We start from the raw sequence: 13090 nt of genomic DNA on the forward strand, positions 1-13090 counted from the left end.
AAGGCAGCCGACACCATTTTCTCAGTCTTTGTTGCTGCAGAGCCCGAATCAGAAGCATTTTGCACTAGTGCCGGTCGGCCGAGTACATTCTTTTTGTATTCTGTCTGCTTAGTTGTAGACATCCTCAGATAAGTACCCCATTGTGGACCCTCTTTTCTTGCTTTAACGAATGTCAGAGAAAGTTAATAACTGTCTTGCCTGTGGAAAACAGATTCCGCACCATGATTTTCACTCTTATTACACTTGTTTGGGACTTGAGCATGATGTCCCTAATTGTGTTCTCTGTGCTTCTTTTAATCCGCGTACCATACGCCGTAGAGCTAGGATCTTGTTCAAGCATTTTGGAGTTTGGCCTAAGTTTGTCAGTATGGCGTCTTCTGGTCTCCCAACTTCAGATGTTCCTAAGAAGCACAAGGATAAGGACCGCGACAGGCTAAGGGTCAAATTAGCCGACGACGTCCCTGTTAAGTTGGTTGTCGGACCAGCGGTAGTCAGTGAGGCACTTTCATTGCCCCTGCAGTCTGCAGATGTTCAGCAGCAGGCATCTGCTGAGACCTGTTATGAGTCCTCCATACCGCAGGCTTCCACTTCATCTTCTGACCCTCCACCAGTCGCTGCCTCTGATGGATCCGGAGCCACTAAGCAGGTGCTGGTTTCTGAGGCCTCTTTTCTCCACCCGGAGACCAGATCCAGACCAACGATCTTGGTTCAGACTACTGCGGTGGCTAGACCTCCTGAGTCCCTCCGGCTTTCTAGCAGGCCTTCCAGCTGAAAATCTACTCCAAAGCAAGTGCCGGCCTCCCCTCATATGCCTCAGTTTCAGATGATTAAAATGGCTAGTGATCTCTTGACCATTATCAGGGGCTCTGAGCCACCTCCTCCTAAGAGGGCTAGGGAATTGCCCCCAGAAGTTTTGTTTGCTTCAGACTCTGAGGTTTCCAGCAACTCTGCCGATGAAGAGGAAAGCTCTCAACTTTTTTCTGGTTTTGAGGATTTTGATGCAGAAGACTCCATTCCTTCTGCCTCCCCTCCAGAAGATTTTTCTTTTGGAGGTGCTCTGAATACTCTTAGGGAGCATTTAAAATGGGAAACCCAAGACTACCCTCAGTCTAAGAAACAGATTAGGGAATTATTGGATTTGCCACAGCATAAACCTTTGGCTATCCCTCCAGTTTTGGAAGTTGTTGATGATGTTTTCTTGAAGAATTCTTTGACTCCTAATTCTGTTACTCCTGCTCCCAGAAAGCCTGACAGGTATTATAGAGTTCCTGATCCTCATCAGTTCCTTTTCAAGAATCCTACTGCTGATCCAGAGATTATTTCTTAGGGCCCTAAAGGTGTTAAAGCCACGGTTGCTAAAAATCCTGTTCCTTCTGACAGGGACTCAAGGCCTTGGACAGATGGGGTAAAAAGGTTCATACTTCCTCCACCCTGGCGATTAGGTCTGTTAATTGTCTTTTTCATATGCTTAAGTATCAGCAGCATACTTTGGAGGCCATTAAGGCTAAAATTGCTGGTGTTCCTTCCCTGATGGAGAGTAAGGACGTGCATGATTTATTGAATTCTGGTGTTCCTTCCCTGATGGAGAGTAAGGACATGCATGATTTATTGAATTCTGGTATCCCTTCCCTGATGGAGAGTAAGGACGTGCATGATTTATTGAATTCTGGTGTTCCTTCCCTGATGGAGAGTAAGGACATGCATGATTTATTGAATTCTGGTGTTCCATCCCTGATGGAGAGTAAGGACATGCATGATTTATTGAATTCTGGAGTTCCTTCCCTGATGGAGAGTAAGGACATGCATGATTTATTGAATTCTGGTGTTCCTTCCCTGATGGAGAGTAAGGACGTGCATGATTTATTGAATTCTGGTGTTCCTTCCCTGATGGAGAGTAAGGACATGCATGATTTATTGAATTCTGGTATTCCTTCCCCGATGGAGAGTAAGGACATGCATGATTTATTGAATTCTGGTGTTCGGTCCCTGATGGAGAGTAAGGACATGCATGATTTATTGAATTCTGGTGTCCCTTTCCTGATGGAGAGTAAGGACATGCATGATTTATTGAATTCTGGTGTCCCTGATGGAGAGTAAGGACATGCATGATTTATTGAATTCTGGTGTCCCTGATGGAGAGTAAGGACATGCATGATTTATTGAATTCTGCTAATCATGTCACTAAACATTCTCTACATTGTAGTTTTGACACTTTAGAGGCTTCTTGCAGAGCAGCAGCCACTGGTTCTGTTATTAGAAGACATGCTTGGCTCAGAGAACAGTCCCTTTCTGAACCTGTCAAATCTAAATTACTGGATGTGCCTTTGCACAAGAACAATCTTTTTGGTAGCAAAGCAGAAGAGGTGTTGAAGTTAGAGGATAAGGCCAAATCTATGCAAACTGTTAAGGACTTTCTGCAAATTCAGCCTCCTCGTTTTAGTAGGCATTACCCTTCTAAGAATTGGACTTTTCCTGACCCTAGTAAACAGGGTTGCACCAGGCCTAGGGGTTACGGGTCTTCTAGGGGACAGATTTCCACCCCTCAAAAGGCTAAGCACTGGCAGGAGTCCTCTTCAGAATTGAGGAGTTCTAAACAGACTTCCCAAAGCAAACATTCCCAATGACTGGGCCTGCCTATGCGGGCCCAGGGTTTCCTTTGGGGGGAAGGTTAGCCATTTTTGCAGATGGCTGGTCCACCATCACAGATGACAAATGGATGCTCAAAATAGTATCCCAAGGCTACAAGTTCTCCTTTCACACCTTCCCTGTCCATCAAGGATACCCAGATACCCCCCACTTTAAAGGGCAGAAGCAGAAAAATAAGTTTCTTCTTTGCTAAACCTGCGAGCAATAGAGCCAGTTCCTGCACTACAGTTAGGCCAGGGTTTCTACTCAAGACTTTTCGTGGTTTCCAAAAAAGGGGGCACCTGGCGCCCTATTCTGGATTTGTCCATTCTAAACACTTTTCTGGTGATTCCCAAGTTCAAGATGCTCCCTCTTCAGCAGTTGCTGCCAATGCTGGCCAAGGATTCCTGGCTGGTGACTTTGGATCTCAAAGAGGCTTATCTGCACATCCCAATAAGGGAAAGCTGCAGGCAGTTCCTTCACTGCAGGCAGTTCCTTCGCTTCAGGCAGTTCCTTCGCTTCAGGCAGTTCCTTCGCTGCAGGCAGTTCCTTCGCTGAAGGCAGTTCCTTCGCTGAAGGCAGTTCCTTCACTGCAGGCAGTTCCTTCGCTGCAGGCAGTTCCTTCACTTCAGGCAGTTCCTTCGCTGCAGGCAGTTCCTTCACTTCAGGGCGGGGAACAGGCGCTTACAATTCTCTGCACTGCCCTTTGACCTATCTACTGCTCCCAGAGTTGTTACAAAATGCCTGGCTCTAGTAATTTCTTTTTGCAGGCAAAGAAACATTTAAATTCACCCTTACTTGGACAATTGTCTTATTCAGGCAAACTCTCCAACTTCTAAAGGATTTGGACTTTGTAAAGAACCTTCACACTTCTTTGGGCTACACTATCAGATTCCATGGGCATTCATCTGATAGCTCAGTTTCTTCCAGGAAGGCTCAACACCTTGGCAGATCAGTTGAGCAGGCAGGTCCTGGATCCTCATAAGTGGCAACTAAACAAGACCATCTTCTCTCGCATCATTCAGCGTTGGGGCACTCCCCAGATGTATCTCTTCTAATCTCTGACCAACCACCTTCTTCCAACCATTCGCACCAGGGATCATCACGACAAAGCTTGGAAAGTGGATGCTCTGTCCGTCCCCTGGACACAGCTCTCATTCTATGCATTCCTTCCTCTGCCTCCTCTTCCCAGAGTGTGGTTAAAGATAAGGGACGAAAAACCAAGGGCCATCGTCATAGCTCCAGACTGGCCCAGGCAGCATTTGTATCCACTACTTCACAGTCTCTCCCAGTCTCAGCCTTGGCATCCCCTGATACCAGATCTCTTGGTTCAGGAGGGGGAAAAATTCTGCATCCTCATCTTCAGACTCTGCATTGGCAGCCTGGCTCATACTTTAAACCTTTCCCAACAAGTGGTTGAGGTCCTTCGTGAGGCCAGGAGGCCTAGCACTAGGAAATCTTATGCAGATAAGTGGAAAAGATTCTCCATTTGGATGCAGACTAGAGGGGAGGACCCTTCTCAACCTGCTCTTCCTCTTATTCTTGACTATCTGGCAGGCTTGCTTAATGGTGGACTTTCCTTTTCTTCTATCAAGATTCGTGCTTCAGCTATTTCTGCTCCTTGTTCCTTTGAGCAACCCATTTTCTCTCATCCCTTGATGAAACAGTTCCTCAGGGGAGCTAGCAATTTAAAGCCTCCCAGAAAGGCACCTACTCATGCTTGGATCTTAATTTTGTACTTGAGAAACTTACTCTGCCTCCTTTTGAACCGGCTGCCTCAGCAGATTTGAAGTTTCTCTCCTGGAAAACTGCCTTTCTCTTGGCTATTACTTCAGCTAGAAGAGTTTCTGAGCTGCAGGCCTTAATGGCAGTAGAGCCTTTTATCATCTTCCATGTGGATCAGGTTTATCTTTGAACTAATCCCTCTTTTATGCCTAAGGTGGTTTCTAGCCTGACTCTTAATCAGTCTATCCACCTGCCTACCTTCTTTCCTAATCCTCAGAATAAAGGGGAAAGGCTACTGCATTCCCTGGATAGACAGGTTAGGTTTTACCTGGACAGGACTAAATCTTTTCGAAAGTCGGATTAGTTGTTGGTCAGTTTTGCTCCTGGAGCTCAGGGCAAAGCTATTTCCAAACAGACCATTTCTAAGTGGATTGCTCATTGTGTTCACTTTTGTTACTTACAGCATGGCAAGGTTCCTCCACAGAGTATTAGGGCCTATTCTACTAGAGCAGCCTATACCTCAGCAGCGTTTTTAAGAGGTGTACCTACTAGGGACATCCTGGAAGCAGCTACCTGGACTTCTGTCCACACTTTCACTAAACATTACAATTTACCCATGTTTTCTAAGTCCAGGGCTGGTTTTGCCACTGCAGTGTTGCAGGGCATCCTTTCCAACCCGTAAACAGTGGGTGTTCCTCCTCCCCTTTGTTTTTTTTTTCTTGAGCTTTGGGAATCAACCCATTTGTAAGGACTGCAACAGTGAAACACGATGAACATAGAACAGTCGTGTACACTTACCATAAATTTAGATGTTCGAGTGTGTTCACTGTTGCAGTCCTGGTTTCCCTCCCTTCCACCCCCCCCCTTTTTTTTTCCTAGGCACAGACTGGATATTTTCTTTTCCTGGTCTAACTTTTTGGGGGCTCTTGACAGTTAAGGCAAGAAAAACTGAGGAAATGGCATCGGCTGCCTTCCTTTGTACTTGATGTCAGGCCTAAAACCGAAGGCAGCCAATGTCATATACCAAAGACTTTGGTATTCTGGCCAACTGAGGGCTACTGGGGACCGGATAACCCATTTGTAAGGACTGCAAAATACACTCGAACATCTACATTTATGGTAAGTGTACACAACTGTACTTTCTTGACACTAGGGGACCAATTTTAATACATGTTTTATTGTCATTATATACCATTTGCAATAGATTCATAACTGTTTTAGAGAATCCATATTTATATAATGCCATAAAGAAATAAATAACTCTGATTGTGATATCTAAACTAAATAGTGCTAGTTCTTCATCAGTATTATCTGACTAGCTAATAAGAGATGTATGCTTTATATAATGCCTTGTGTTTGTCTCTTAAGAAAACCAATTTGATCATTGTCTGTTCACTGTGGTAAGTACTGCTTTATATTGGTCAGTGAGATGAACAATCACTTGGATTTTTATTTTGTTTTAATATTGAGGTAGTTAATGAGTATTTCCACTAGACAGACAATTATAATTAATGTAAATGTTTTATGTACATTAAGTAATCACTGAATTACTTTATTGGGGATATTTTATAAATTACAGGTATTATCCAGTCAGTGCAAAATGTCTTGTGTTTTTTAATTTTTTTTTCATTTGTTGGGTAACTTCTTGATTATCAGTTTGTTCTTCTAATATGTAATTACTGTATTCATTAAATTTGTATTTAATCATCATCTTCCTCTTTCGGCTGTTCCCATTAGGGGTCGCCACAGCGGATCATCTGTTTCCATTTCTTCCTTTCCTCTGCATCTTGTCCTGTTACACCAACGACCTGCATGTCCTCTCTCACCACTTCCATAAACCTTATCTTAGACCTTCCTCTTTTCCTGTTACCTGACAGCTTCATCCTTAGCATCTTTTTCCCAATATACTCTGCATCCTCCTCAGCACATGTCCAAACCAACATAATCTTGCCTCTCTGGCTTTGTCTCCAAACCTTCCAACCTGGGCTGACCCTCTAATATACTTATTCCTAATCCTGTCTACCCTCGTCACACCCAGTGAAAATTTTAACATCTTTAACTCTGCCACATCCAGCTCTAACTCCTGCCTTTTTGTCAATGCCACTGTCTCCAGCCCATATAACATAGCTGGTCTCACTACCCTCTTGTAGACCTTCCCTTTCACTCTTACTGGTACTCGTCTGTCACAAATCACTCCTGACACTCTTTTCCACCCACTCCATCCTGCCTGTACTCTCTTCTTCACCTCTCTTCCACACTCACCATTACTCTGAACTATTGATCCCAAGTATTTAAGCTCATCCACCTTTGCCACCTCTACTCCCTGCATCCTCACCATTCCTCTATCCTCATTCACACACATATATTCTGTCTTAGTCCTCCTGACCTTCATTTCTCTTCTCTCTAGAGCATATCTCCATCTCTCCAGGGTCTCCTCCACCTGTTCCCTACTCTCACTACACATCACAATGTCATCTGCAAACATTATAGTCCAAGGGGACTCCTGTCTGATCTCATCTGTCAACCTGTCCAATACCATTGCAAATAAGAAAGGGCTCAGAGCTGATCCATGATGTAATCCCACCTCCACCTTAAACGCATCCGACACTCCCACCGTAGACCTAACCGCTGTCACACTACCCTCGTACATATCCCGTACCACTCTTACATACTTCTCTGACACTCCCAACTTCCTCATAGAATACCACAACTCCTCTCTAAGCACCCTGTCATATGCTTTCTCTAAGTCTACAAAACCACAATGCAACTCCTTCTGACCTTCTCTGTACTTCTCTATCAACACTCTCAGAGCATGCATCGCATCTGTAGTGCTCTTTCCCAGCATGAAACCATATTGCTGATCAATAATCATCATGTCCCTTCTTAACCTAGCTTCTACTACTCTTTCCCATAACTTCATGCTTTGACTGATCACTTTAATCCCTCTGTAGTTAATACAGCTCTGCACATCACCCTTATTCTTAAAAATTGGTACCAAAACACTTTTTCTCCATTCCTCAGGCATCCTCTCACTTTCCAAGATTTCATTAAACAATCTGGTTAAAAACTCCACTGCCATTTCACCTAAACACTTCCATGCTTCCACAGGTATGTCATCTGGACCAACAGCCTTTCCATTCTTCATCCTCTTCATAGCTATCCTTACTTCCTCCTTGCTAATCCATTGCACTTCGTGATTCAATATCCCCACATCATCAAACCTTCTCTCCCTCTCATTCTCTTCATTCATCAACCTCTCAAAGTACTCTTTCCATCTGCTCAACACACTCTCCTCGCTTGAGTATGTTTCCCTCATTATCCTTTATCACCCTTACCTGCTGCAGATCTTTCCTAGCTCGGTCCCTCTGTCTAGCCAATCGGTACAGGTCCTTTTCTCCCTCCTTAGTGTCCAACCTTTCATACAACTCTTCATATGCCTTTTCCTTAGCCTTCGCCACCTCTGTCTTTGCCATGCATCTAATCTCCTTATAATCCTGTCTACTTTCTTCATCTCTCTGACAATCCCACTTCTTCTTTGCCAACCTCTTTCTCCGTATACTCTCCTGTACTTCCTCATTCCACCACCATGTCTTCTTGTCATCCTTCCTCTGTCCAGATGTCATACCAAGCACCTTTCTAGCTGTGTCCCTTACTAGTTCTTGTTAATATGTGTTTGTATTGTAAACAACCACCTCAAATTAAAGACACTGGTAGTTAAAAAGCAACAAATTTGCTGGTAGTCTAAGGACATTGTTGTAACTAAAATAAAACTTTCAGTATTAATCTGTTCCAAAACACTAAAGTAAAATTTATGAAAATACCTACCCTCCAAAAGTATGCCTAGCTAAAGCATTACAGACATCTTTAGCTTTAACTGCCTTCATATGTTCTCTAATCCTAAAATGTAGTTCCCTGACACTTTTTCCCACATAAACTTGTGAGCAAGTGTCACAGCTGGCCAAATAAACAATACAGCTATGGCAGTTATATCTCCTTTTAGCTATATATGTGTAATCAATATATTCAGAGTAAAAGGAACTTGTGTTACTAATATAATGACATTTTCTACAGTTGGTACAAAAAGTACCAGCTATCATAGCCCCTAGCCTGTATTCTCTAATAAGGTCTTTTTCTAGTAATAACTTCAAATTCTGAAACTTTTTGACTGGAAAACCTTATGTGTTTTGTGTTGTATTCATTGTGTTAAATTTTCTATACTTTTCTAAATGCTTGCAATACTTTTATACCCGTCACTTTTCTATTTCTTTCAGAGCATTTAATACATTCAATTCAGTATAATTTGTTCTATTCAGCAAGTTGATTATATTATCTAATATATCTAACTATAAGGAGTTAATACATTAGGTAAGTTGCAGTTTTTATTTTTACTATACCTTCCTCTTTGCATACTGGTATTTTTCATTATTTTGTATTTTAAAAATTTACCAAATCTAAAGATGTTTTGTCTCCTTTTTGAATCTTTAGTTTTATTAATTTTGTTAAATAGTTAAGTGTTTTCCCTGTTCTTTAAATTTGTTTCTAGTCGATATTGAAGATTTGTCATATATAAAATGTCAGCTTCTCCCACAAATATAGTTTATGCATAAAATCATTAACCTCAAAAATATTTAAATATTAAACATGTCTCTGATAGACAGAGGCAGAGAGTAATTCTCAAATTAAAATATCACTCAAATAACCTTTGTAAACCTCCTAACATACCCACTCCTAATAAAAGCCCATGAACTTAGGGACACAGCTATGATGGATTGCACAGCTATGCTTATAAAGGCCCTAGTGGTTAATAGCCTAGTATATAGCTATGAACCTGTGAACCTATGGACAAGCATTCTTACTATTCCATCAGAGGCAGAGCGCATGCTGTAGCAAAATTAAGGCATGCAGTCTAGCTGTTTAATACCTACTACTTACTAGCTCCTAAATATGTCAAATGCAACAGGAGATTTGGACCATCGTTAAATTTTTGTCTCTAGCATTATAGAGGATTTTAAATGATTAAATCCCCTGTAGTGGAAAGTGGTGGAGTTTATTACTTTTTAAATTTAAATGTAATGTACTATTTTCTCTTATTGTAACCATAAATATACTAGCTTTTCATTGGTTCCTGTGTAGGGTTTTATGTCCAAGAACACCCATGATGCCCTTAAATGAATTTGAGGCTAAATAGGAGGAATTTATTGTATAAGAAACAGTAAGATGGCAAGTGCACCAGATGAACTCCTGGAAACTCATTTGCAGAAATAAGAAAAGCAGACACCCACATGGCATTGATAAATGTATTTCAAAGGAGCAGTGTAGAGTTTTGTGACATTCATTATTGTAATTCTTTGTAACAACAGTCCATTGTTTGTTTACTACAGTTAGAAATTAAAAAAAATGCTTTTCCAAGCACACAGTAATAAAGTTACTCTGTAAGCCTTATGATAAGAAAATATGTTCTTACACACTGTTTTTTTTTCTTTTAAGTCAAAAGGGATGTAGATTTCTTTGAGATCCAGAGTCTTCAGTCATCCTATGAGAAACCCCAGGATGCTGAATTTAACAAAGCTCTCTCAGATAAGATGTCGATCACAAGGGAAAATGCAGTACATTCTGAAACCAGACATAACTGCAAGGAAAGTGATGATGGATGCATAAAAAAAAACAAACTAGAAATGCTTCTACAAACTCCCATGGAAATGGCATGCAGTCAGCTTAATCACAGCAACAGTGTAACATTCAATATTAATGATTTAATTCATCAATTAAATCATAGTGGGAAAACACAAAATAATACAATGGCATTACATGAGCAGGTATGCAGTAAAAAGAAGCTTTACAAATGTGTCACATGTGGCAAGAGTTTTACATGTAGAAAGACTGTAACACTACATAAGATAATTCATAGTGGTCAGAAGCCCTACAAATGTACCATGTGTGACAAGAGTTTTGCACGGAGGAGTATTATGATAGCTCATCAAAGGACCCACAGTGGACAGAAGCCCTACAAATGCAGTATGTGTGACAAGAGGTTTACACAGAAGAGTAATATGGTATCTCATCAAAGTACCCACAGTGGAGAGAAGCCCTACCAGTGCAGTGTGTGTGACAAGAGATTTGCATGGAAAAGGACTATGGTACTTCATCAGCATATCCACACAGAACACAACCCTTACAAATGCACCATCTGTGACAAGAGTTTTGCACACAAGGGCAACATGGTAAAACACCAATATATACACACTGGAGAGAAACCCTACAAATGCATCACATGTGACAAGAGTTTTGCACACAAGGGCAACATGGTAAAACACCAATATATACACACTGTAGAGAAACACTACACATGCACTACACGTGACAAGACTTTTGCACAGAAGAATCAGGTGGTAATTCATCAGAATACCCACGCTGGACAGAAAAACTACAAATGTGCCACATGTGGTAAGGGTTTTAGGCAGAAGAGCAGTATGTATAGGCATCAGAATACACACACAGGGCAGAAGTTATATAAATGTACCACGTGTGACAAGACTTTTACACGGAAGGATCACATGGTAAAACATCAACATATACACACTGCAGAAAAGTCTTATAAATGCGCCATGTGTGACAAGAGTTTTGGACAGAAGAATCAGATGGTAAGTCATAAGAGTACCCACATGGGACAGAAAAACTACAAATGTGCTACATGTGGTAAGAGTTTTAGGAACAGGAGTAGTATGTATAAGCATCAAAATACACACACGGGGCAGAAACATGGTAATAGAAACCCAAAAGACTTGGAGAAATTAAAAAGGCAGAAACGTTACAGATGTACCACATGCGACAAGAGTTTTGCACAGAGGAGTTATATGATAACTCATCAAAGAACTCACAGTGGACAGAAGCCCTACCAATGCAGTGTGTGTGACAAAAGGTTTGCTTGGAAAATGACTATGGTACTTCATCAGCATATCCACACAGAACATAAACCCTACAAATGCGCCATCTGTGACAAGAGTTTTGCACAGAAGGGTAATATGGTAAAACACCAATATACACACACTGGAGACAAACCCTACAAGTGCACCACATGTGAAAGAGTTTTGCACAGAAGAATCAGATGGTCAGTCATCAGAGTACCCACACAGGACAGAAAAACTACAAATGTGCCACGTGTGGTAAGCGTTTTAGGGAGAAGGGCAGTATGATTAGGCATCAGAATATACACACTGGGCAAAAGCCCTATAAATGTACCACGTGTGACAAGACTTTTACACGGAAAGATTACATGGTAAATCATCAACATATACACACTAGAGAGAAGCCATATAAATGCACCATGTGTGACAAGAATTTTGCTCAGAAGACTCAGATGGTAAGTCATCAGAGTACCCACACAGGACAGAAAAACTACAAATGTGACACATGTGGTAAGAGTTTTAGGGGCAGGAGTAGTATGTATAGGCATCAGAAAATACACACAGGACAGAAGCCGTATAAATGTACCATGTGTGACAAGACTTTTACACGGAAGGATTACATGATAAATCATCAATATATACACAGTAGAGAGAAACCATATAAATGCACCACATGTGAAAAGAGTTTTGCACAGAAGAATCAGTTGGTAAGTCATCAGAGTACCCACACAGGACAGAAAAAGCACAGGCCCAGATGCAGTACCTAACTTTAATGTTAAAATTTGCACGAGGATTGAGCCATGAGTAAGAACTATTTATAGGCGCACCCAGAACAGATACCACAGTGGCTAACAACAGGCAAAACAATGCCCTTAACTTAAGAGTGAGCCTGCAAGCTCCCCTAAAAATTATAGACCAATAACTTGCCTTCCGATGATGTATAAACTATACACGGGAATTGACTCAGACAGAGTTTATAGTCATTTAGAAGAAAACTCAATTATGGCAGTAGAAAAAAAAGGGCAATAAAAGAAAGTCATATGGAACAAAGGATCATTTGTTAAATAAAGTTTTAGTGGAGAACTGTAAAAAGGGGGAGAATCTAAGTCTGGCATGGATTGACTACCAAAAAGCATTTGATAGCACCCCACATTCATGGATAAAACAGTGCTTAAAAATATACAAGATACACCCTACACTGATTGACTGCATTACAGTAACCATGAAACAATGGCAGACCACTTTGCAATTAAGCTATGATAAAGGACAGATTATTATCCCGGGGATAAAAATTCAAAAGGGGATATTCCAAGGTGACTCTCTGTCATAGCTGCTATTCTGCCTTGCCATTAATCCATTAAGTTGTTTACTTAACAGCTTAGGCCATGGCTACAATTTGGCTCCTAGAAAACAACAAAGTCTAATGACTTCTAATCTTCTCTTTGTCAATCATTTAAAACTGTATAGCTCATCAGATGAACTGAAAGCACAGCTGCAGGTTGTCAAAACTTTTTCAGATGATATTACAGCGTCATTTGGTCTTGATAAATGTGCAAAAGCAACCTTTAAAAAAGGAAAACTGCAACACCAGGAAAACAGTTTGGGACAAGAATGTGATATAAAAGAACTTGAGCAAGAGGGAGTGTGTAAATACTTGGGAATTGATGAAGGATCAGTGATAAAACATGAATAAATGTGAATAAAACTCAGTAAGGAATACTTTAGAAAACTTAAATGAATCCTGTGAACAGCACTGACATCTAGGAACAAGATCAAATCTATAAATCAATTTGCTCTTCCTGTCCTAATGTACGGCTTTGGAGTGATTGACTAGG

At 41.1% G+C, this 13090-nt stretch overlaps 1 protein-coding gene across 2 annotated transcripts in view; it reads left to right on the forward strand.

The window, feature by feature from the left end:
• Window positions 1-12172, forward strand: part of LOC122798753 (zinc finger protein 84-like) — a 160611-nt gene extending 148439 nt beyond the window's left edge. For both annotated transcript variants that reach the window (XM_044067855.1, XM_044067854.1), the window contains one exon: window positions 9838-12172. In XM_044067855.1, coding sequence (XP_043923790.1) covers window positions 9838-11543 — 1706 coding nt within the window. In that variant the 3' untranslated portion in view covers window positions 11544-12172. The remainder of the gene's footprint in view (window positions 1-9837) is intronic.
• Window positions 12173-13090: the final 918 nt, after the last annotated feature.

The sequence above is a fragment of the Protopterus annectens genome, chromosome 3.part1 (genome assembly GCF_019279795.1).
Source record: "Protopterus annectens isolate FY-2018-M chromosome 3.part1, PAN1.0, whole genome shotgun sequence".
Classification (NCBI taxonomy): Eukaryota; Metazoa; Chordata; order Ceratodontiformes; family Protopteridae; genus Protopterus; species Protopterus annectens.